At 36.5% G+C, this 27963-nt stretch overlaps 1 protein-coding gene across 1 annotated transcript in view; it reads left to right on the forward strand.

Moving 5' to 3' along the window:
- Positions 1-27963, forward strand: part of LOC108549236 (mucin-17) — a 45213-nt gene that overhangs the window by 6488 nt on the left and 10762 nt on the right. The window contains exons 5-13 of the mRNA XM_017902531.1: positions 25-180; positions 5278-6684; positions 7755-7910; positions 12443-16234; positions 20389-20562; positions 20674-20754; positions 21402-21581; positions 22170-22709; positions 23188-23256. Of these exons, the coding sequence (XP_017758020.1) occupies positions 25-180; positions 5278-6684; positions 7755-7910; positions 12443-16234; positions 20389-20562; positions 20674-20754; positions 21402-21581; positions 22170-22709; positions 23188-23256 (6555 nt within the window). The remainder of the gene's footprint in view (positions 1-24; positions 181-5277; positions 6685-7754; positions 7911-12442; positions 16235-20388; positions 20563-20673; positions 20755-21401; positions 21582-22169; positions 22710-23187; positions 23257-27963) is intronic.

The raw sequence follows: 27963 nt of genomic DNA on the forward strand, positions 1-27963 counted from the left end.
TTGAAGTCGAAACGATTCGTGTAGGAACGACGGAAGAGTATCTATGGCCGGCGCTCGAGGAACAACTCGAGGGCGTTCGAGCTTCACGACCTTGAAACCTCAGCTTCAGGGAATGTAATGACGGACGAAAATTTAGTCGTGAATCCCTTAACGTTGATAAATGGCACAGGATTGCGACGCGTAAGGGTACAGACAAATCAATGCATTTACGGGGTCGCTTCTCTTGTTTACCTTTCTTCCCATCGATGCGTTCGCAGAGCTTCCATCGCGCTTTCAGGATGAACCGGGTGCAAACCTGGCCTCGGTCATCGCAGCTAGTGGCTTTCAATCATCGTCACGACGATCATCTTCCGATAGAAGTGCTTGGCCTGTGTTTTTTTTGTCGTTTTCGCTGCCATTCGAAAAGTCCTCGTAATTTTTGTGTCCCGCTTATATGTATCAGAGCGTACACGTGTCCATTTCAGCGCGTCCGGCTGGCATTTTGGTTTATCAAGTACTGCAGTCTAGGAGAACGTTGTAGAATTACACCACGTAGATATAGTATGATTGGTCCACGCAATTATTTCTTAAACTATTGCAAACTGGAAGATTAGTCATCTTGAAGAACTTTTGAATAGGGAACATGTGACATGTCTGTTTGGAGAAGATTAACTTGGATAAATCACAAGTTCAGGTTTCCCTTTGCAACTTATGAGACAGATACCGGTGATTCTAGAAAAATTGGAATTATTTGCTTTCATCTAGGATATTCTCTATAACGATTGTATTGGGTTGTCTCAAAAATTCGTGCCGATTTCGAAGGAAGGTTGAAACGCGGGAGATTTAAATTTCAGTATACATTTATTAACCCTTTGCACTCGGTGGTGTTTTCGTTATAGGAAAATAGTAATTCGAAGACTTTCTGTCATAAAGTCGACGATATTTGTGTCACTGCGAAAATCGATTAACTCCACTTTTTGAAAAATCTTAAATATAAAATGTCATAACTATACCAAGTGCTTTGACACTTAAGTTTAAGATTTTTCAAAATGTGGAGTTAATCGATTTGTGCAGTGAACGGCTTGTTTCTAAAACGGTAAATAAGAAATTGTATGCAAATTAAGACGTGGAATTATTTTACTTCGATACTCCAGGTATCATTGGGTGATTGTAAATTTGGTTTTGGTTTGGCATTCGGTCCTTTGACGCAAATTTTTTGAAGAAAAAAAGAAAAGGAAAAGCTGATCATCGCAATAGAGTTTGCAATTCTTAGCGAAGAGAGTTAAGAAGAACGGTGTGCACTTGTATTAATATTTTACTCAATTTTTGTGTCCGGTGACTATAGTCACCCGTCGTGAGTAGATGGCGCAAAGAGTTAATTGACATCCATCTTTAGAATCTGATTAAATGGCGACTGAGAGGCGCCTCTCGAGTGCAAGGGTTAAATTATACAGATGCTGTTCTAAAACCTAGCCAACTATTTCCGCACAGTTCTTTCAGCTATAGTACCTTCGCCATAAATAGCGCACATCTTGACACTTTTGCCTTTCCGGTAAAAGAAAAGCATTAAATGCCTAAAATCTTGGTTTTCTTCCACATTCAAAGGCATATAAAACTGACAAAAGTTAACATATTATATCCAAATTTTTTTCCAAATTCGTGTCACTTGTTTTCAATCGTTTTGATACTACGATTCAGACCTGTTCATACGCTACCTACGAAAAATCGGCACGAACTTTCCGGAATACCCAATATAATATTTTCATCGGAAGAAAAGGAATAATAATTTAATTTTCATTGCCTAAATAAAATTCTGAATCCTCTGGATTAATACAAATACGAAATTCACGTCGTGGCACATGCCATGTTCGTAAATTAGAAATTAATCCTGGTCTCAAAGAATTCCAATTTCACGAGGACCACCCATATACAACCGACTTACAGATACGTCCATTTTATATTTCTTCCACTAACAATGAGTCATTCTGTATTCTTAATAGTTTCAGAAATAATTCTATTACTATAATACATAATCACACATTTGATCTAGACATACTGTATATTAGCAAACACTGTCCATCTAAAAGTCTATCTCTGTCTCTCTTCCTTTCACACTCTATTTCTCTTTCTCTCTCTCACACACACTCTCTCTTCATCTTTCCAATCTCTAAAAAAGGATAGAAAAATACGAGTTCTGTATGAATGTATACTAAAATTTCGTGTCAAAGGCAACGCTATAATAAACCTAAACAAAGATTGAACCTGGTGGCGAGGTAAAGGCTGCGAACTTCCGTTTAATCGTTTGCTTCTAACATCATTGAGGACCAATCGGGACTGGACAATGATGCGCGATTAACCAAAGCAAAAGAGGAAAAGATGGACAAGCTTTCCCCGTGGTGGTTGGTGAAATGTCGACATTGTTCCAATGAAATTGGAGAGTTATCCGATGCTTTTGAGATCCGGGGTACATCATCGTGATCAACAGCTTCGACGATATCGTCCACCTCCAAACGAGACTGGATCGAACGATATCCCTTAACACGAGGAACGACGAATCCTCGACGTGGAGTTCTCTCAAGGTCCAAACGAGCACGAAGCTTCCTTGAACTAGATCATCGGATAAGGACAGAGTTCTCCGAGTTTTTCACATGGATTTTACGTGCTTCCAACAGTACGACTTACCTCACGTACGGTAGAGTTCGCAAACTGGTTTTCGGTTTTCGTTCACTTGCTTTTGTTTTGGAATCTCGACGGAGAAAGTGAAGGTTTGTTTGACCTACCTGAACGTAACGCGTTCCGATTTATTCCCAGCAAGGCGAGCTAACCACCGTTTGCTTGCAATCGTGTCTTTTCCTATTCGACGAGGTCTATGAGTGATTGGTGCATCCGTCTTGCCCGATGCTCGGGTTTTCGAATTTTTAATTGGCCGTGGATACGTGATCAACGACTCACGAGGCGATTGAAAGTGATTATTCCGCGCGAGGAATCTTGAAGTAAAATTGCTTTCCGAGAAAATGATTTTGGAGTATTGTGTGTGTGAGACACCGTCTGTTAGATTCACGACTTTCACTTTGAAGTATTGTTACTTTTATTGTTCCTCTTTAGGCCGATATTTATCTTCTCTCGTGAGTAAGATTATGAGCTGAGTATGAGGAGATTTCAATCATTAATTTAATAAAATTTTGTTGCTGAATATTGCGTAACGATAAATATGTAAATTTGATATTAGAGTTAGGAAAATATTAGGAAATTATTGTTGTCAAAGGATTCACTAAAATTATATGAATAAATATATTATAATAATAAAAATTAATATTATCTTTTATAAATAATAGAGAAATACTAGATTAATATTGTCACGGGACTACAAATTTTATTAAAAATACAAAAATTTTGCAAATAAATATTATACAACGATAGAAATAAAAATCAGGTATTAAAATAGTTTTGTACCTGAATATTGCATAACGATAAAAGTACAAGTTTGACATTATGATTAGGAAAAAATTATAAAACTAATGTTGTCAAAAGATTCGCTAAAATTCCAGGAATAAATATCGTATAATAATAGAAATTAATATTATCCTTTATAAATAATAGATTACAAATATTATTAAAAATACTAAAATATCCTAAATTCTAAAAATATGAAAATTTTTCTAATATTTTATAAAATATAAAACGATGGAAATAAAAATTATATATTAAAATAGTAGAAAATTATGAAAGTAATATTTCCAAAAGATTTGCTAAAATTTTGAAACAAATATGTAGCAACAAAATAAAAATTATTACAATACAACAAACTATTTCATATTTCACACGAAATGATCACTTTCTTAATTGCATCATCGAGTCCTAAGTAATCACTGTCAAGGAACATTTTCTCACCATTCTTCCATTAATTTTTGACTCGAATAGTATCCAAGGTTCAAGAATAGATTTTTTGAAAACAAAGGAGACCATCGAAAGATTCGAAGGAATAGAAAGGAAACGAAAGAGAATGTAAAAGTGATTTGTGTCAAAGTCGATGAATGTTCCGTCTTGACTGTCGAAGTCTTCTATCTCTCTTTCGAATCATGAACAAATCATCAGTTTTCCGCCTTCTAATTACGTCGGAATTGATTCCTTGACCAGGATCCTTTGTTCCGAAATAAAAGTCACGCCTAAAGATGCCAGACAAAATTACCAATAATAGACCAGTCGTAATCGTTACATCGAGCAATTCTCATTTTGCCATTAATCTGCCATTATGTCAATCAGTGCAACCAGTTTCTTTTTCTTCGACTTATCCCATCGCACTTTCCCTCCATTCGATATTCGATGCAATTTTATTCAATCTCTGGAGAAACATCTATACTCAGAACAAAGGTGTCAATTTGGAAACAGTCCCGGAGATCAATCTCTAAAATTCTCATCGCACACTCGAGTCAGGGGTGTTGAATATTAATCTCACGTGCAACGAGAAATCTGTGATCCGGCTTCCTTTTGTTCCGCAATCGATAATTCACCACGAAACTAGACCGAAGTTAGAAAAAGGACACAGAACTTTCATGACTGTACGCGAAACTGAATTACGTCACATCTTCACCGCAGCTAATCGCTTGATCGACGCTTTTTAAAGGACCATCCTTGAATATCCATCCGATGGTACACGAATTCTTTTTTTCATTTTTTTTTTTTTTTTCTCACTGGAACGATAGATAACGTCACATTAGTAAAAAGCAAGCATTTGATCTATGTAGCGTGTAATTAGAAATTAGAAGTAAAGAAACAAAGCTTCAGCGGAGTGAGGTTTGCGTTCGTTTTGTACATCGACTTAGCTCGCGCGTTTGTCACCGTCTCCATGGATCGTTCACATGGTCGTGTTTCACACCACGCCATCTATCTTCCGCACAAAATCAAACACAAGTCCAGTTGCGGGTCTCTGTTAACATTGATTGAACTTTCCAGTTGTTGTCCAGTACAGTGAAATCGTGGCTCGAGCTCGTTACGAGCCAAATGGCGGCCTGGATCGTCTCGTTTCTGCGCTTCCTCAAGCTCCTATTCTTCATGTAGGAAAATAACTGGCCGCGCTTCTATGTCGTCTTCCCCCTAATAGAACTACCGTCCTCCGTTCCCCGACCTGTCGTGAGCGTATGCTTTCCGAGCGACCTTGAGAACGTCTCCTGTCGATGGAAAGCACGTCGAGACCGTGGCACACTAACAGAGTCCCCGCTCGAGCTTCCGGAGCCGGCTTTAGTCTCGACAGCGGTTTTCCACTATCCTAAAACGGAGCTGTTTGAACGACCCTTTCAGGTTAAAAAGTCGTCGGCCGCTTTGTTCGCTGAAAGATCGAGGATGAAGCTGGAACTGGCTAGGAGGTTAGTGAAGCCAGAGTTGAACATCGAGGAGAATGATCTCGACGCAACCACGGCCTCCTCTTTCAGCAAACCGAAGCCAAACGGCGTACCGATGGTCAATGAGACGAGCAAGGTAGCCAAGTACCCTAAGCCCGCCGCGACGGGGCGCAGGTCCCCCACGTCCGTAGAAAATTCGCGGGACGAGGTGAGCGCGAAAGCCTCGAAGCTAGCTGGATCGAGGAAGGGCCTCGAGGACTCTTCTAAGGTTACCGGCAGACCGTACAGTTTAAAGAAAGAACGGATCATAGCGGAGCGAATGGTCACTTCTATCTCGATCGAAAAGAAAGCCACCGTGGAAGATACCACCAGACCGTACGTATTATCCACCAACCAGCCCGTGATACGTTCCGTGGAAGATGGATCGGTGGGGACCATCGACTCCACTAGAATTCGCGTGGCAAATGGCTGTGGGGGGAAAAAGTCGAAGGAAGAGGACTCGACGTGGAAACATGCCAAGGTTTCGCTCTACTCTACCCGCTCCGTCGAAAACAGCGATCCCGTCACTACCGTCAAACCTAAGATACCCTGTTCCTATCAGTCGCACAATAGCAAATCGCAAGACCAGTCTACGACGATCGAACAGACTTCGACGACATCGGTGCCTAAGAAGTCTTACACCTCCACGCAAAGGAAGCAGCAAACTTCCCAGGAAGAGGGATTTGGAAAGAAATCAAAGTTCAGTAGCAGCGCCACCAAGCCCACCTTTAGACCCCGGTATAGCAAGCGAACCAAGCAGAAGTCCGTCGACGAGAAAACCATAGATTACCAAGTTACGGTCACGATGAAAGTACCGATGGCTACTAGCAGATATTCTAGGAAAAAATCCGCAGTGAATGCTGCCGATGAGAAGTCGAAATCGGCCACGTCACAGGGACCACCTACGCAGACCAGGAAGGCCGAGTTCAGACCTAGAACCGCGACCTATCGAAGGCACTCGGAGGTTCCGACGACGTTGGTGGAATCTTCCACCAGAGTCGACGGCGCTGGAGTCGCCATCACGCCCAGATCGTCAAAGTACCACGCCACTATGAAGACCACCACGGTATCCCCTCGATCGGTAGCGCAGGAACCACAGGTAAACCTAAGGATTGCTAACGAGTCGACGCCAGAGACACCAGGGATTACCGGCAGCAGCAATGGCGACAGCGGTAACACGAATATCTTCAATCCTACCAGAAGCACGTTCCTCAGTGGGAATAGCACACTGTTGGAGCAACTGAGGAGCACCGTCGCACCCCTGTTGAGCTCCCTTGGTAACAAGACACCTGTGTTCTCCGGAGCTTACAGCAATGTCAACACTGCGGTAAATATCAATCTTGGCTATTTACGCGAGATTTTCAGAAAGTAAGATTTTTATAATTTGAGCGGTGAAATGGCTAATATACTGTAAAATAAATTCATAAAATAATTTTTATGGCAATATCCTTTAGTTTTGGAGTCTTCGTGTTATTAGAAATAATATTATTAAAGGTTATTTTTATTATAACAGATTTTCGTTCTTAAAATTGGTTTAAGATTTTATAGTATTTACCAAGAAAAATAGAAAAATGTTTATTTAACGTATGTCTTACTATCAATATTTTTAATGAAAAGTATTTATATTTTGTCGAGTATAACTTTCTTATCTAAGATAGAGAATATAGGAGAATTATAGTAATATGTGGAAAATATTAATATTTATAAAATTATAATCATAATTTACAGAGGTCAAATAAGTGCCTGTATCTCATTTCAATTTTCTCTTGATATCGGTGATAATATTCTGATATACAATTTTCTTTTATTTCATTTTGTATTAGGTTGGTAGAAAAATAATTTCGTTTTTTCGTAATAAACATTATGTATGTAGTTATGATTTACGATTTATTTATGTTATTTAATTAGAGATGGAAAAGAAGCAAAATGAAATTATTTTTCTACCAACCTAATATTAATTTATATTAATTTCCAATTCCTTTTTCTTTGAATATATTTTCAAATCGATTCCTTTACACTTATATAACGTGTTACTATATATATAGTATATTATATACCATTCCACGAAAATTGACTTTACATCCTACATTAATTAAATATTATTCACTTTTCTCAAGAAATGCTATAAATTCTTCAAATTTGAAAGATTTCTATTATTTTAACATTTCATAATAAATATATTAAAATAATAAACAATAAATTATTCATTTACATATATATAATAATAAGTGTTGGAGTTGACTAACGAACATTTCCTCGATACTCTTTACTATATTATTTATATTAATTTAAATATGAAATAATAGTTTAAAATTCGTTATTCCAACGTCTTGTTTATTTTGCTCGTCAACTTTGACACTTAATTCTGAAGTAACCAATAATGTCATCTGTGAACAGAATTCGCCTCCCAGAATCACCCCTAATGGACAACCACCCCGCTTTAGTGCGAGATACAAAGGAGCGGAATTGTTTATCAGAAAGCAAAATAATATTTACCAGCCCACTGTGCCATCGATCACTAGTTCTTCAACTACACCAGTTACACCCGTAGAGGTAAGACTGCTAATATACAAATCATCTAAAAATGACATCGATACGATCATAAAGTACTAACAAACGGTTAATTTAGAATACCATGAATAAAAAAGAATATTCACAAAATTAGAACAATATTTTTGTTATCGTAATAATACATGTAAAAAGTAATTAATTTCTGAATATAAATAACATATAAAAATTTCCAGCATATCTAATAACTTAAGGTACGTAATTGGTAAAAATTACATTATACTAAATCATCAATAATCTTTTCGAAATCCATTTTTTACTTTACATCAAGCATCATGTTTCATTATATCGCGATGCCGATATTTTTTTCCCTTTTTTTCTTGTATTTTCGAGAAATCAATAGCTGATTTATACGAAATTTAAGAGAAATGGTAGGGAGATGTTGGACCCAAAATAAAAGATATTAATTTCTGATATATATTACTTTCTCAGATATTAAAAGAATCGTATATAATGACACGAGTTCGTGTTATTTATAATTCTCCTTTTAATTATAATTAACGCGAATTCACGTAATTTAAAATTATATTTATGATTACCAGTGACGTAATTTCGAAGAATAACTTCTTACTAGCTTAATATTTTAAAATAAACTTCATAATTTCACGCGTACGAAGCTTTCGAATTTCTTTATCTCAATCAACTTTTAATATTGGAAAAATGAAAAAGCGTTCAACAGTGACAGTATTGACTTAGAGAAAATAATTATCCCAAATTTTCATAATCGTCTTCCAACAATATTGCGACACACATTAATTAGCAAGAATAATTATCGCCAATTTTCATAATCAACTTTCAACAATATTGCCTTAGGGAAAATAATTATCGCGAATTTTCACAGATATATAATCTCGAAAATTTGTTATTAACGATTGGAAAACTAGTAAATATTCGAAACTAAAGTTTAACTCTTCGTTGTCACTTTCAAATTTCGCGCCAATCGACCGCCGGTACTTTCCGCGGGAATATCTTTCGTTTTAATCGTCGCGATAAATTAACTCGCAGTATTTAATTCGAGGGGCCGTAAAAACGTCGCGATGAGACACGAAGCATTAATTCGTAACGCGTAATTCGTTATCGATGAAAGAAAGCTTCGCGAAGAAGTGGTATGAAAACTAACGGAAGGTCGTATGTGAAAGAAATGGATCGTGAGGACTATTACCGAGGTAAGATTACGTGGCAGAAGAAAGTTGTAGCTGGTTAACAGTGAGTCAGTGTGGTCGTTTTTGTGTGCTTAAAAGGTTTTCACCACGAAGGTAGCGGAGGAGATCAGAGCAGTCGCACCACCATCGTGGATCGATCACATCGGTGTCATCACAACTCCGTCCGGAAGTCTCGATTCTAATGACATCGACACAAATAATCTGCGTTGAACTAATCACTCGAATTGTACTCCGTCAGATGTGCTACTAATAATTATTAATCATCATCTCTTCCCATTAATATTTCAGCGGATCGCCGTTCGCACAGGATACTTCTTATGTCATACTTATCAAGCTTTCTTTTTATTTTAAGTATTATTAATAATATTAGAAAAGTGTCTACTTTCTTTACGCATTTACTCCACACAGCTGATGTAATGTTATATCGTTATAGGTACGAGTGTTGCGCAATAAATATTGTGAATCATTCTCGTTTCTCTCGTTCGCAAGATATAATTCAATGTTTAAGTCGAGTGAAAGAAGAAAAGAAAAAAAAAAGGTTATAAGTAACACAAGAAAATGAAGAAAAAAGTATATAACCATTAATTTGTGATTAACGTTTAGTTTTGTGATTTATGCTAGTTGTTATCATGGGTTCGTATTTACTAATCTGTACAGGTACTCACGTTGTTACTGTCATCATTATAATGCATATACTGTGTTATACAAGATTATACATATATATATATATACATATATTTTTGGTAATAAATGTTTTGGTTCTTGGATCGCACGCGACATCCAGTTGTTCGTTCTTATTTAATCGCGTCCATAAATATATTTTTTCACATATTATAAATAATTATAAATAATTGTTAAAAATATAGAGAAACGACAAATACCATAATTGAGGAGCATCGTTTAATTTTCTCGAAAATATACAGTGACTTTTATTATTGTTCAGAGACTATAATGTTTCAAACATCGTTGTTCCGATAATCCCAGCATGATTAAATTAATATATTTTATTTTTGCTATTTTCAAGTATATATTTTATTTGTAGGTGGAAAATAGAATTTCAAAATTCTGTCAAACAGTGCAAATAGTGTCAAAATAATTTTTGAAAATATGAATTTAGGCGAGTTCAAGGATATCTACTATAATTTTGCATATAAATGGGTATTTGGATACTTTAAAACAACTGCAATGCAATGAACATTGAAAAATAAGATGATTTAAAAATTTCTAATGTATAATTGTCTTTAAATTATTCAAATAAGAGGATTGGAATAATATATCAATATAAATAATTTGGAAAGTATTATTATTTATGAATCCAATCAACTGGGTCATAATTGATAATTTATAATAATATATGACAATTTCATAATAATTTCATGAAATACAAATGTATGTTTTATGTACAAACGCTAATTGAGTATCTGAATACTTTTGCAACAAAAGAATAGTACCTTCTTTAATGTATTATTTATTATTACTTACAAATGAAGTGCATTAAACGAATAAAATGTACACCATTATTAAACAGAGTAGAAATTCTGGCATGACAAAGAGGGAAATAAATATATTAATTTAATTATAATCAAATCATCGGAGCAATACCAGCTAAAATTCCACAATATTTAAATATTAATAAGAATTTCCTCGATAATTAATCTCTTAAAGACATCTATTTATATCCTCCGACGGATATTTATGAATATTCATAAGTAGCTGTCTGTCTATCCAAGTATAAATATTCCTAAATATTTATAAATATCTATTGACACGTAATTCGAAATCTCAGGACATTAAACAGCCAGAAAACCGACGGAAAATAATCACTGTAATACTCGAATTACGAAATATTATACTGTGTTACATTAATAAATATTACACAAGTCGGATTTATTGAATTCTACGCCTTGTGTAAACTTGTGAAAACTGAATAAACCTAACGTCACTATTCTCCCGTTCTCGATGTTCTATTTGGATTGTACGTAACGAGACTTGACTTTCTAAATACGAACACATTCCGATTACATAGGTAAATTTTCGCGATCCGTATGTTTCACGGTGTTCGAGACGGTAACGAGTGAAAGTAAATGGATGCTGTGTAACGTGCATTAAAACTGTCTTAACGTGGATGGTATCTGGGACATGTGGGTGGGTCGGAGTCGTTACAGGCGAATCGAGAAGAAAACGGAAAAAGAAAATTAAAAAAAAAAAAAGAAAAGGATTCGCGATTTAAGGTCACGAATTTACTTTTCCTCGGCGCAGCCTCGACCTCAGTTTTCACTAACAAGTTCTCCGAATCCGCGTCCTAAACTAGTTTCGCGATACCTGTTGAAATCTCTGCCGTTCGACACGCAAAAATCCGCAGATATCGCGTAGTTCTCTTTACTCTGCAATTAATTCGATTTCTTCAAATGTGACGTTCTCTCTCTCGTTCGATTCGTGACGCTAGAACTACCGTAACTGTATACCTATATATACACAATTCGCACAGGTAAATGGTACGAGTAGTGTGACGAGAAAGAATTAGAAATTAAATTAAATGTATAATTAAATTTGCAATTATTCGAATAAAAATGACGATTATTTAATTTTTCATCGTTTATTTTTCACAATTTTAACGTAATAATACTTTAATGTACTTTAATATCTCGTCACTTTGATACAGTAAGTATTTAAGAAACGGTGCGATGAAAATAAACGATAAGAGGAAAAATAAAGAGTCTAGGACCAGTTATTTATACTAATTAGTTCAAGTATCGATGATCTCGGGGGATATTTCGAGTCGTTAAACGGAGTCACGCTTCAGTGTTGTTCTAACTTCGCGCTGTTAAATACATATCACTGGAGACCTCTGTGGGAGAGGATTAACAGCTGTGAGAAATCCCGATGAAAAAGAAAAAATCAAAGTGAGCGGGCAACCAGTCTCTATTGCCTGTATCAGCGATCCTTCGCTCGAGGAACGAGTTTCTAGCTCACCGTTGCTTTGCTAATACCCGTGTTTCTCGGTGCATTAAAGCAGTCTCGGTTTCTCCTCTTCCTCCGCTAGTTCGTATCTCGACCAAGAGATGGTGTATGCTCACTCAATTATGAGATCGATTATAAACGCGCCAAATCGAGCAGTAATTTTTATTTTTTCTTCAAATTCACTCTCGACTTAACGATACGAAAGAACGAACAACGTTCCCTTGTTGTACGATTCCTTGTTCCACTGTAAATACACCCATCAGTAATTGTCGATGCAACGTACGTAGTATGCAAACTGTATGTATGATAGAAAAAACAGGACACCGGTCTCGAACCGTTCAGGTATCGAGTTGAATGTACAGCACCCTGCACGCATGAAATTTCTGTTTTTAGAACTCTGGCTTGCCACCACCGATCGATGTCTCGAGTCCTGGAGAACCAAGATTTTTGACCCTTTATCAGGCATTGGAGTCAGTCAGCGTGAGGAATGAACAGTTACAGGGAAACGCGAGCATGCAGCGTGAAGAGCAAGTTGGCATGGTTCCCCAGGTAGACTCTAACGCCGCTGTCGCTAACGGCATCGGCGATAATGCTAACAATGACACCACAAGCCCCACTGTAGCGACCTCCAGCCCACAGACCCCAGACACCACCGCGAACACTATTCAGGACAGCACACAGACCCCGAGATTACCCGAGGACACGGAGAACTCCACCCCCGCGGTTACCACAGGAGCCCCTTCTGAAACCCCTTCGACGACTGAACCGGTTTTCACGAGCACAGAACCGTCCTCTAGTACCGAACAAGCCTCCACCAGCACCGAATCGCTCGCCGATAACGAGCAAGTTTCCACGAGTACAGTTTCATCCTCCACCACCGAACAGATTTCCACAAATGCCGACACGATGCCCGTGACAGAACAGACTACCACGGAGTCGCCCTCGAGGACTACAGAGGCAACCACGATGAACGTCGGAGGGGCAGTGGACTCTCGACTATCTGCACAGGTTGATAACAGCACGACGAATCAAGAACTCGTAAGTTCCACGACGGATGCTCCCATGACTACGAGTTCTGCACCTGAAGTTAGCAGTACAGAGCTGGATGAGAGCACCAGTACCACTGTTGCGAGTACCGAAGCGCAAAACACGGAAGCTCAGAGACTAGTCAGCGAGGCTAACGTTACGTCCAGGGTAGACGTTTCGGAGAATACGATAGAGACGACTACTGCTTCGATGATGGTCACCACCACGCAAGTCACCACGTCCGAAAATCCCGAGACCAATACTATACCGTTGTCTGAGACGACTGTGACTCAGACGGTAGAGGTTAGCTCTACTACCGAGACCCCGACAACCGAAGCAGAATCGAGTAATATGATCGATGTAGAGACTACCACGGCGATACCTACGTCCACGACTCGAAACAGGCTGATAGATTTCGCGCAGGATATTCTGTCCCGATTGCAAGCGTCCATGTCCACATCCACGGTGCCCACTCAAGATTCCACGACCACGATATCTCCCGCGACTGAAATATCCAACGTGATACCAGATTCGAGTAGTAATAGTAGTGTGGAGTCTTTATCGCAGTTGAGGAGTGAAACGACGACTGTTCAAGGAGAGTCGACTACTCTGTCGTCAGTCATGACGGAGCAGTCGAGTTTAAGAACGGCTGAAGAAGTAACTACCCAGAGCGCAGTAGGTTCAATCAGTACTCCGTCACCCACAATGGTACCCACTCCAGGAGCCAACACGCAGGACGAAATAAATGCATTCACAATCACGACACCAGCAACAATGACAACAGTAACAAGCACACAAGACTCTCAGACAGTTTCGAGCACAGATTCGACCACTGTAGGCGATTCGAACGGTTCTTCGACGCCCTTAGACGTTGAAGTAACCTCTGCGTCCACGACCACATCCACCAATGACACTTTACTAACAGAGTTAATGTCCATTGCTAAGACACTCTTTACGGAAGGGATAAACGATACCCAACAAGAGACGCCAGGTCAAAATTCGAACGTCACGGCTAGATTAGGGAACTTAATGGCAAACGAGATAGACCGACCGAGTTTATCGAGCGACGTACTCAGTACGACAGAAACTGCAGAGTCATCGTCTATTCCCCCAGATGTCACGACTGAAAGCGTAGAGTCATCGTCGACCACTATAGCTATGTCAGAGTCTTCTACTTTCTCGATTGATCCTTCTCAGAACGAGCTGAACTCCACAGACCCTACAACGACCGTATCTTCTGAAAGTACGACAGACACACCGACAACAACCCCTCAGAGTAACGCGGCAGACGGTGAAGTAGAAAGCGTACAGACGACCGAGTCTACGTCGGTAGGACCCCTAGCCGAGATCATAGAGTCGACAACCTCCTCGTTCATGACAGAAACCGGGTCAGAAGTCACCCTGTCGAACAGAGGTCCTGACACCACGACTCAGACACAGACAATCATCAGTACAACACAAAGCTCAGACACGACAGTCACACCTACCACGAATTTTGAACTAACTACTAACACGTCCGATTTGTCTTTGTCTAATCTTATCGCGACGACCAATCCTACAACGGCTTCCGAACCAGGCACAGAGAGTGTCACTGAGCCCGCGGGAACCAGTATACCATTAACCAGTACTACAACTGTAACCTCACAGCTTGTGACAGATACCACCACTAATCAATCCGAAGTAACCACCGTAACCCCAGAAACTACACCCTCCTCTGTAAATACAATCACGCCATCTACATCCCCAGAAACGAACACAGAGCAAACCACCATGACGCCTACCGTAGCATTGGTTCAACGTGTAAATGACGTAGATGTGGAAACTAACCCAACCACAGAGCTCACGACTCAGTTGGCATCCTTGACCACAGACACCTCTGGTAACGAAATCCTCGAAGCCACCACGCCATCAGTTGCAACCACTGCGCCGCTGGATGTTAGTTCCATGGATGACACAGGGGTCACTACTAACCAGTCCCCTCTAACATCGAGTACAATGTCCGCCATGGAAACCACTACTAATCCGCCCAGCGAAACAGCAAATTTCCCCCAAACAACCCCGACCCTCGAAAACGAAACTCCAACTGTTGTTGCCCGTTTCCAGGATTCGACATCAGCAACCGCCCAAGGGACGGCAGGTTCAGGAATCGGCCAAACGACCGAGATCAGTACCATGATCCCAGATTCTTCGACCACTCCGTCATCAACTCCAGAATCCTCTACCTCATCGCCTCCCGAGTCCTCTCTCATCAGAACCACTTCATCCTCGGTCGAGACGACGACGACGGCGACGATGACGACTGAGACGACGACGTCGACGAGTACAGGTACATCGACTCCTCAGACGACGAGAATGGACGTCGTCACGGTCACTCCGATGACAGAGACCACGACGCCAGTCGATATAGCTGAGAATCTCGTGTCTACCGAAGCTGGGACCAAGGTTTCGTCAGAAAGTACCACTGTGCCCACGAGTTCCGATCAAGCTTCCACGAACGATCCCACGAGCACCACTCCTGCGAACACTGCCATGCAAATGACCACTGTGCAAACTACACCAGGAGTGACCGTGTCTACAACCACGAGCTTTCCTACTAGACCTCTGGATCCCACGACACCCTACGTGGGTCGATTCGGTGGCAGCAGACTGACACCTGCACCACGCTTCAGCCTCAGCTCCACTACCAAAGGTCCGCTACGAGACTACCTGGTGTACGGTATCTATCCGAACAAAACGATCGTGAGAAAGCGGCCAGAGGATAACCTGATAGATGCTAGGAACGTGGACAGCCCGTACGTGATATTCGGTATCTTCCCGGACGGCAAGCTGGTCCGGAAATTCCCGAATGGAACGATAATACCGGATCCACCTAGGAGCCCCGTCGAGGTTGTGTTCTCACTTAGCACTTCCACTACCACTAACAGGCCACCACCCAGACCGTATTATAACCAGGCTAACCAAGGCACTTACAATCAGTATCAAGGCCCGGTGTACAGTAATAACGGTAGACCTGTCGCTGAACCGATGAGAAACGTCCAAAGTCCCGGCACCGTTGATCTTGGCCTTACTGGTAACGCGATCGTCGGCCCCAATGGAGGTGGACCCGATAATACGGGGCCACTTGGTACCCCTGCTAGCGTCCCGAGCACCAACGAAATGGTATCTCTTATTCCACCTGTTCATCATCATCGATCGTTAGCCGTGCGTGCGTCGGTTATGTTCGTCCGAAAAAACCATCCGCTCGGAGAAAACGAGTCGTCTGTTTCTCGTATCACGTGTCACTTTTTGCCTCTTTTCGATCAATTATTGTGCCATTGGTGCATAAAATGTGGGCGGGAGACGTTTTGCCAAAGTATCACGATGTTTCAGTATACTCGCTGGGTTATTTAACTCTGCCATCTGGAATTACTTCCCAATCAAATGTTGCTTCGTGACTAAATTTTTCGAATAAGAATTGTTTGTTAACGAAAGAACCGTGTATTTTAATAATTTTATCATTTTGATTTTTTTGAGCTATCGAGGTCATTTTGAGTTTTCTAATTATGCAAGATTTGATTTGGTAAAAGATTATTAAGGTATACGAAGTCGAGGGCCAATAATTAATAAAATATTTCTAATGAGAGTAGTATTCTTCACTTTTTTGAGTTTCAAGGTTAAGTAGTATGTATTACGGTTGAACGTTCAAACTCATTTTCATATGTTGATGAAAAATTATGATAACAGAAACTATATTATTATACTGTGTGATCCACTTGATGACAAACAATTTTTATTTAAACATTTTTTCATATAACAAACATTTGATAATTATTAATTAATTTCAGACTGCAGAGTTATCTGACTCACTGTATAATTTAGGATGTAAATACTCGTTATTTTTATTTTTACTTCTTTTGGTATCAGTAATGATGACATGACGTGATTGGACATATTTTTTAATACATAAAATAAGAAAAATTTCATTTGTATTGATTATTTCATTATTATTATTTATTATTTGCTAGGTGATTATACTTCAGTCTAATATTTCAAATTATTCTAAATTATATTATAGTATAGCATTAAATGGTATTGGAATATTTTTCAACCATGTTAAGATGGAGTATAATGTTATGGCAATTTATTAGTACAAACACAATGGTATATTTTAACTCAGCCATAATAATTTTATTAATGATTGCCAAGTAGTTCAAGTGTGCAGTTAATTTAACGTCACGTCATCAGTTGAAAGTTGATCATCATTTCAGAAAGTAAAATATTATACAGGATGTACATTAAAACTGAGATATAGTACCTTTTTGGCACTTTAATTATTGTAATGGAAAAGCATCTTGAACAAAAATTAGTCAGCATTCGGACGAAAACAAATTGCGATAATAAAGGTGGTCAAGAATCTTTTTATTAAATAATATATTAAGGTCACTTTCATTTTTTTAAGTGCACTATATAATTTTTTATCTTAAACACAACACGTTTAAAAATAATTATCTCAAAAATTAATTAAAGACAAGCAATTTTGTATAATATCGTTAAATTTGTCTTAATATCGTTTTTAATTTATTTTTAACGATGCTAATTTTTTGTCAAGTAAAAAATCTTACGAATTTGGAATTTTTATTATCACAATTTGATGAAATGTTAATTTGGAATATTTAAATGAGAAGTGTTTTTGATAATATTTTTTGGCATAAACGAAGTAAGATATTGTGGTAGGTATATTAATTCATAAAGATTTTTTTTGTTTATAAATAATTTACAATTTTAAAATTTAGAAAAATATTTACATTTCAAACTATCTTTGTAATGCTTCTTAAAATTCTTTTGTTATATATTTTAATATTCAGTGATCTCATTTTACGTTATATTTCAATTATTTATTTATTTTATTTTATTTCTTTTACTTTATCGTATAATAATTGAATTAACGAGTATTTATATTCTGCGATCAAAGTAATTCAAGTAGTACAAATTTAAATTTTATTTTGTTAATTTATTTCGTTACTCGTGTTGTTTACTTTCCCCAAGAAATGTACATATGTAGATTTTCCTAATATTCTTTGAAATTATTTCGTATTATAATTTTTATGTTCTCGATGGCACATTGTACTTGCTTCTTGTTTAACGCTTTGGTTTTGTTGAAGTAGATTCTTTGGTAGTATACTAATTTTCCAATTTCGTGTTTATTAATTATACTATAAAAATTGTATTTCTTCTTGTTCTTTTGCATCATTTTTCCAATTCGGTTTCATCGTTGAAAGAATTTATCAAATGCCTACTTCAACGTATTTTATTATCATGAGATTCTTTTACCTTGGATAAAATTGTTTAATTTTTATAGTTCGTAGTTGTATATAATTTCACTGTAAATTTGTAAATAATTCTTCTATGTGTCGCATGTTTCTTACTTCCATGCACCGCGCACTTTGAAACGCACTCAGTGTTTAGTAGAATTGAAGGTTTACTTGATAATATTTTTGACCAATTCAGTCATTTTTAATGCAAGAAATTTAGAAATGTTTATAAGAAATATAACAGAGAAATGAAAGAAAAAGAAAAGAAAATGGAAGAAAATGAGAATAGTCAGTAAAGAAATCAAATAAGTTTGGTAATGAATGGTATTCGATAAACTCTTCGGGTTAGAATTCGAGAAATATATCATTTTCATTCATCATCCATTCCCAATGATCGACAAAACATGGTCCGTGAAGAAAAGCAAAGTATTAATCGATTGTTCTTTCTTCTTTGTTCTCATAAATTTTTGAATAATGATTTTCACGTGTTTTAAAAACATATTTTGAAAAGTAACTACGTATAATTATTTCTATATAATATTTTAAATCGGGTGTCCATAAATTTTTTAAAAAGTAAACGCTTATAATAGAGCAACTAATATCATATAATAATGAACTTTTTCAGTAATGAGTTAAAAATATAATTGTTAGTGTCATAGATTTTAAAAATCTATCTTGACAAGGTGGCTACGTGTAATTGTATTAAATTAATATTTTAAAGTAGAATAATACTAAAATCGAACTATCACCGATTTTTCCAAAAAATGAAATCAATTTTCACTAAATAGAAATATTTGCAGCCCTAAAAATATAAATAATAAAACTATAATTTTCCCAGCAATAAAATAAAATGAAGGAAATATACTATCTCATATTTTAGAAACATACAACTCTCATGATACGTAATTATTTTAATTCAATATTTAAAATCACGTATATTACATACTTTAAAATATTTAAAATTAAAATTAAAATATTCCAAATTTCGCAGCCAATAAATTAAAATAAAGAAAATATACTATTGCATATTTTAAGAACATACAACTCTTTCATAATACGTAATTACATTAACTTAATATTTAAAATTAAATACTTCATATACCCTTCAATATTTAAAATCGAAATCGAACTGCTCCAAATTCTCTAGTCAATAAATTAAAATAAAGAAAATATACCATTGCATATTTTAGAGACATACAACTTTCATAATACGTAATTACATTAACTCGATATTTTAAATTAAATACTATATATACTTTACAATATTTAAAATTAAAATCAAAATACTCCAAATTCTTCAGCCAAGGAATTAAAATATGAAACTACATTATTGCATACCTTAGAGACACTCATTTCTCATAATACGTAATTATACTAATTCAATACTTAAAATTACATATTTTACACACTTTACAATATTTAGAATAAAAATCCACCTATTAAATAAACTACGAAATAAAATACCACGATCATCAATGAAAATTTCACAAATTATAATCTTCCAAAACTTGGTAATACTGTAGAACAATCGATCAAACTTAGAGACATATAATTCTCATAATATGTAATTATACGTATTCAATACTTAACATTACATACTTTACATACTTTACAGTATTAAAAATTATAATCCATCCGTCAAACAAACTACGAAATAAAATACCACGATCATCAATGAAAATTTCACAAATTATAATCTTCCAAAACTTGGTAATACTGTAGAACAATCGATCAAACTTAGAGACATATAATTCTCATAATATGTAATTATACGTATTCAATACTTAACATTACATACTTTACATACTTTACAGTATTAAAAATTATAATCCATCCGTCAAACAAACTACGAAATAAAATACCACGATCATCAATGAAAATTTCACAAATTATAATCTTCCAAAACTTGGTAATACTGTAGAACAATCGATCAAACTTTCGCTGTTGATCTCACACATCGTCCTCGAGATGTAACGTCGTCTCGGAAGGTTTAAAAAACCCGTACGATTTCGCATTGTTTAGAGCAATGCCCTGCTGAATACGCAAATGGGGACAACGTCGGTGACGCCGATAGTAAGTACCGGTCGACCGCCGACCGATTCGCAGGGCGGTCGTATCGTCCAAGATCGAGAGAGGGACGAGGCCACCAGGACGAAAGAGGCCGGAGGTCAACGCAGCTCCGTGTACATCGGACAGGTAAGAAAGCAAGAGAGACAGAACATGATTTACAACGACGCCGCGGCTGATTCTTTCAGCGCTGCAACATATCTCTGCAACGGAAAAAAAGAGCAACGTCGAATGTTTCAGGACAAGTTCGTCAATTATTGGACCGATGGGGCTTCCACCTCTAACCCACGCGTTCTCAGTGTGAATATAAACTCAGTAGCTGTAAGTTAAACGAATACAAGAGACCAAAGGGTTCTTTCTTCCTATTCCTTGCCTCGGTGTACATGTTTTATGCTTAGCTAGAAATTTTTCTTTTAACGGGGCAAGCATCGAAATTTTCTGTAAACGTGTCTTCTTGTAATTTCGAATTTTTCATTTTCTACTTGTATAATAATTTGAAATGTTTAATTTAATATTTGTGATTTAAAACATTCGAGTTAAAATTTTCTTATCATATCGGAAAGTTCGAGCCGATTTTGAGGGAAAATTGAAACGCGAGAGATTTAAATTTTAGTATTATGTAGGTGCCATTTTGTTTTAATATTCGTAACTTGTAATATGCAGTCTATTTTGGAACTTACAATTTCAAATTTTCAGCTTCGAAAATTTTCAGAATTTATTATTTGAAATTTGTGATTTATTACGATTGAAATATTTGAATTAAAAATTGCATAATTTATTAATTTACTCGTAACGATCAATTTTGAATGTCACAATTGACCAGTGAATTTAATAATTTGATCCAAGTATGAAATCTAATTACAAATTGGTATTTCGTCAAGATTTTATTCCACTCGAGAGATAAGTTTATGATTCGTGAAACAATTTTCAATTTTCAAAGTATATGTTAACACCCTTACTCCGTTCAGAGTGCTGCAAATGATGGACCATCAACGTCCATACCATCGTTTGAAAATCTACTGAATAATCAGCCACGAGGTCAAGTCACAGCTCCGCCTGGGTTCCCATGGAGAGATCCTTTAGACCAAATCTTTGGTATTACTACCTCCTCGCCAGTAATCTCAGCGTCAGTGGCATCAAACACTTTGGTTCGTCTCGTTTAATCGTTATACTTCAAAATAAATCTAAAAGAAATAAATTAAGAAACCTTCCTTATCGAATTGAAATATTTTCTTTGTATAGTAATCATATATTTATCGTTTCACTTCGTATATAGAAAGAAAATTTTCTTCATACCTTTTACAGTATCTCCACAATCTTATTTTGATAATACATTTTGTTTAAAACATTGAAATTTCAAACTCGTACATAAACTAATTTCTAAAAATAATTAAAGTATCTGCATACACGTGACAAGAGAAGAGTGTACTTATTATAATTTTCGAATGAAATAAGAATTATATTTCTCTCTTTTTGATCATTACAAATTATAATAATTGCGTTAGAGTTCTAGTTCACAGCCAATAACATTTCATACTACGGTTTATTGATTTAACCACTTGCGTTGGAAGGACGTGTCACGCACGTCGTAATGCTTTTGTCACAGAATCGCCAACGACGTGGTATACACGTCGTTTGGCAATTGTTACAGAAACTCTGGACCGTTCTGGCACACGCGTCTGTGAATTTCTTGCCACTGCAAGTGCTTAAAAAATGAAAATGATTTTATTTTCCAGGACGATTCATCCGAACCAAACGGTCCAGTGTTGGCACGCCCGATCAATCCATTTGTCGAGGTTTTCACACCATTTTCCAGCGTGATTGGTGTTCCAAGAGGCAACGTTGGGACCGTTCCTCCACCGCCATCATCAACAACTCCTGCGTCCACAACTACCAACAATACTCCTGCACCTACTACTACCATTACAACCGGACCAACGACAACAACCACAACCACAATGGCACCAACTACGATCACAACCATAACCACGATGGCACCGACTACAACGACCACAACCACAATGGCACCAACGACAACAACTACAACTACCGTTACAACCACAATGGCCCCAACGACTACTACAATGACAGCACCTACTACCACTACACAGGCTACAACTGCTCAAAGAGCGAATATTGTATCCCAAGTAGGAGCTGATTCCGGAACATCTGCGTCTCAGAAAAATTCGTTTAATTTACCAAAGAATTTGTTGCACCCGCAACAGCAAAATGCTTTTGGTACTACGTTTGATGACTTGGCTTTTTTAAATTCATTAGTAAGTGAATTATTTGTGATCAATGTATTCTGTAACCATGCTTTATTCTTGAATTTTATTATTATTATTATTATTTTATTTTAAATAATAATTTTATTTCATTATTTCTTATATTTTCTTTTATTTGTATATATGTTTTTATATACTTGAATATTATTATGGATTTTATTTGATTATTTCTTATATTTTTATTTTATTATTATTATTATTATTACTTTGTTTTACATAATAATTTTATTTTATTATTTCTTATATTTTCTTTTATTTGCATATATGTTTTTATATATTTCTTTAAAGAAACGTGTTTTATTCTTGAACTTCATAGTTTGATCACTGATATATGTATTAATTATTAGGAAATTGTAGATGAATTTTTATCAAGCGTATTTAATTAGCATAATTATATATATTTCGTTGAAATATTATTGTTATGGCGTAGTGCTGAGTTTTATTAAAATGGATATCTTTTTTCATTCAGTTGCAGAGTAATTCGAGGAGTACCACTCCGAAGACACTCACGCACGTTGAACAACTTTTGGCAAATAAGGTAAGTTTCTGCTGCCATTTATCACTTTTTACATGTGGAAATTTAACAAATCTTTTTCTCTTACATTTCCTGTTATATGTCCACTAGATATAATTCCTGTTCCATAACCAAGAAAGTATTAAACTAGTTATATCAAACACCTGTAAGTTTAAAAAATATATTAATTTCAATATTGTGGAGTGACACTCAATTCTGTAAATTCTTCTGACATGAAAGTGCCTTCGCAATCGTCACAGATATACGTATTATATAGGTTGGAGCAGATAAAGTATCTCAAGTTATTGCAGATATTATCTTGAAATTTGCAGCTGTTGAATGATATAAGAGGCTCACATTTTACATTATAAGGTACCGTCAAAATAAGTTCGTTAAAATTCTTTTTCTTTTCTTTTCGTAGACTGGGATATTAATTTTTCGATATTCTAAAAGATATTATCAAACCTAACAACTTTTCCTTAAGGCATGCTTTCATGGGCGTCAAAAAACATTGAAAGAAATACATTTCTTTGAAAAATTATTACGTATATAATAACATTTTTATCTCAATAAAATTAAAAATATCTTCACGTCCTGGATAATTTCAAAAAGAAAACCTCTGAGTTTTATTTTACCAATACCACAATTTTGACTTTCGGTTTTTGCACTCGATGCAGCAAAGAACGGACAATTTTCTAAGACAATAAGAAATTCGAGTTTTTGAAGGTTACGTACTGGGCTGCCCCTTAACACATTAAACGCCACACTGATCCCTAGGGACTTTCCGCCCAAGCCTCGTCAGTCCGTAGGGATTTTCCGTTGAGGCTTCGCCAGTCACTAGGGACTTTCCGTTCAGGTCTCTCCAGTCCTTACGACCCGGAATATGTAATGTTCCATCTAATCGCTGTTCCTTATCGCTGGATGATGGTCGTCCTGTTTTTGTCGTTACACGCAAATCCCCAACAAGTCTAAGCAAAAGTTCTTCTCTAATTTTTTTATGGGAAATCTTCTGATCGCTCAAATTAACAGTGGATACTTTGTACAAAATAAAAACATTAACAATAGACGCTTCCAATCCCTAGAAAAGGAGTTTTCTCTTATCTTAAACGCTGTGTCGAGTGACGCTCGACATAGAACCGTAAAGGGTTAACGTCGCACAACTCGGCGCTCAAAGGGCTGGACTGATAAATTTCTAAAGTCTCGAGAGTATTTTCCAAAAATCTATGTCACTCTTCCACTTTCTGTCTCGAAAAGGATTAACTCGGTCAATTGCATTGATCCGATCTTTCTATCTGCTAATAGCGTCATCTTCGGAGGAAGGCATAAACGTATTTATTGCTATTACGTTAATGTCACCCATCTGGGCGTATTAAACTCTATCGACAGGCCACGTTATCGCGGGATGACATGTCTGACAACTGTTGCGCGGGATAGAGAAGGCCGCTGGCAAGGCTGTCCCAGTCCATTCACCGTGACTGGCCGATCACACGGCTGCGATCGTCGTATAGATCCGTCATTATATCTTCCCAAGAAGGGCGTGACTAAGGATAATCAGCCATCTACCGAATTTTTCCTCTCCTGTTTATACAGCAGCCGTTGCGACTCTGTTTATGCAACGCGAAAGGAGTCCGGTCTAGAACGGGGTTCCTTGACATGGCCATGTGGCCCGCTAGGGGGCCTGGCACCGAATTTTTTGGGGCCAGCGAAAGTGTTCGTGCTAACGAGATGGACCTAACCTGACCTTAATCCAGATGGATAGATACTTTTGAAATCGTTAAATAGTAATTTAACAATTATTAAAGTGAATTGGAAGCTTTGGTACTTTGTTTCTCGATAATGGACATGGGTGTCATTCCTATGGAGAATTTGGAAATTCCTAGGTAAAATGGCGTCAAACTCTGTCATAAATATACAATGCAAGAATATCTTATTGTAAGTTGTCCTGGATTACGTGAAAAAATTTGAAATAAATTAACAATATTAGTATCTACGTAGAGTATAGCTATATTATGATATATATACATGTATACATATCACAACATGTTACACATATATGTTATGAACCAAGTGAGTAATGGGATATTATGAATAATGTAGACGTGATGAATTAGGATAAATTATATCAGATTTATGAAATCGCCCGACCATTATGCATAATGTCTATATTAATCACTTGGTTCATAACGTATGTAATATAGGGATGTAATAGAAATTGTATAATAATTAAGGAAATACAGGATGTTCCATCTAAGCAAGGTCACCCAAGCGTTTCCTCAAATAGTAGGGGTACAAAGAAAATTATGTACGTATTTAGAACGATTTACAGAAACCATTACGTTGTAGAAAATATTTTTTTACAAGGTTATTTATTTTTGAGTCCTCAAGATCATTAATATCTTCCTTTTTATTGCTTTATATAACTGATGCCAAAATACTAATTATACTAATTATGTGTGTACGTGACATAACCTCGGTATGTACTTTAACTTCAAAAATTAAAATGAAACGAGGAATTTTGGTGTTTCGAGATTGCTGATTTTGGAGATGAAGATGATGTATGGAAATTTGTTAGTTTCGTTTTTACAATGTACTGGAGTATCAACAGTGGTTATTGTACTCCAGGTTGTGAACCAAAAAACATTGGGCAACCTTGGTTTAGGTGAAGTTTGGTCTAGGTAAACTCTGATTTAGGTGGAGCCTGGTGTAGGTAAATCCTGGTCTAGGTGGAACCTGGTCTAAGTAAGCCCTGGTTTAGGTTAATCCTGGTCTATGTAAAACCTGGTCTAGATAAACCCTAGTCTAGGTAAATCTTGGTGTAGGTAAACTCTGTTCTAGGTAAACCCTAGTCTAGGTAAATCTTGGTGTAGGTAAACCCTAGTCATGGTGAATCTTGGTCTAGGTAAACCCTAGTCTAGGTAAATCTTGGTCTAGTTAAATCTTGGTTTAGGTAAACTCTGGTCTAGGTAAACCCTAGTCTAGGTAAATCTTGATGTAGGTAAACCCTAGTCTAGGTAAACCCTGGTCTAGATAAACCCTAGTTTAGGTAAATCTTGGTGTAGGTAAACTCTGGTTTGGGTAAACCCTGGTCTAGCTAAACCCTGGTCCAGATAAATCCTGGCCTAGATAAACCCTGGTCTAGATAAACCCTGGTCTAGATAAACCCTGGTTTAGATAAACCCTGGTCTAGATAAACCCTCGTCTAGGTAAACCCTGGTTTAGATGGGGAAAAAAGGAGAGACACAATTTCCACAGCTAGAGTCCCATTAGAAACGAAATAGGGATCATTGTACGGTTGTGCAAAGTGAAGTGAGTGAAAGGATAGTTTAACGTCCACCTCGCGAGTCGTTTCTTGCTTCTCTCCTCGCAGATCGGAGGATAATTGCGTCCAACCTTCGACGAACATCGCGTTATTGGTGGAATATGAGACTCGCTTTCCGAATTCCTTTTACTTCGTGTTTTTAGGGAGACGTGGCGTGATATGTTGCACAGTCAGCCATCCTACAACGTGATCATGATCCCGTGTTATATCGAAACCGTATTAAAATAAGCTTCTTTATTTCAAGAGGAAATTTTTATTTCACCCTCAGGCGAAATAAATTTTCGAATTATTTTTTCGTCGTTTTATTAAACTGCATAGAAATCCACAAACAATCAGACTGAAAATTATTTTCAATCAGACATTTCAATTTTGTAACAATTTCATCTTCAAACAAAAAATTTTCTTTTTAATCATTTTGTAAGACATTATAGATATTTCAGAAGTAACGGACTAAAAATTGTTTTTAAATAATTTTATTTTTCTCCACTACAATGAAAATCAATTATAAAATAATATTATAAAATAATTATAAAGTACAATTCAATAATAATGTTTTATCTATATTGAGATCTATATTACAATTTGATCATCTTGGTATATTTTCTTTTCTTAATTCTAATAAATAACTAAATATATTATATACAAATGACAATAACTTCAATGATATAACGCAGACAACTAACTATATATAATTATGTTTCTATTTATGTACACGAAAGTCAGCATTATTTTTATCATATTCCAGATATAAAAATAATTTGATAATCCCAGTGTTAATATTCTTCTTGCTGTAACTTGATCATATCTTTGTAATTTATTTACACATTTCCAATATAACTGTGAGAAAAATTCATTTGAAATTAATTGCAAATGATAAATCATTATTGACAGTACCTCGACAACGAACCCAGTAACGAATATTATTAAAAAGAGCAGTGACAAACACCTAAAGTGGACAGACACCTGAACACTTACGCAAACAATACCATACTCACTCTCAAAACAACTCAATTCAAGTCAAATCAACTCAATTAACACTAAAACTACCGATCTTTAATGTGTACCTAATTATAATGTGCACAGATTATAGTAAATTCAGTGGTACGATGAATATGAGTGAATATATTGATTACAGTTCTTTCTTAATACGAAATGATCTTTAATGTGTACCTAATTATAACGTGCACAGATTAGAGTAAATTCAGTGGTACGATGAATATGAGTGAATATATTGATTACAGTTCTTTCTTAATACGAATTGATACCAATTTTATTCTTAAAGCAGGTGTATGTGTTCGGTGATTGCGAAAAGGAAAATTTTGGGACCAATCATTTTCACTGGGTTGGTAGTTCTAGTGTTAAGAAGTCTCCTACTTCTTTACTAACTTTTATTTATGTAAACTACTAAATTT

Source organism: Eufriesea mexicana, unplaced genomic scaffold (genome assembly GCF_001483705.2).
Source record: "Eufriesea mexicana isolate 0111107269 unplaced genomic scaffold, ASM148370v2 scaffold1847, whole genome shotgun sequence".
Lineage (NCBI taxonomy): Eukaryota > Metazoa > Arthropoda > Insecta > Hymenoptera > Apidae > Eufriesea > Eufriesea mexicana.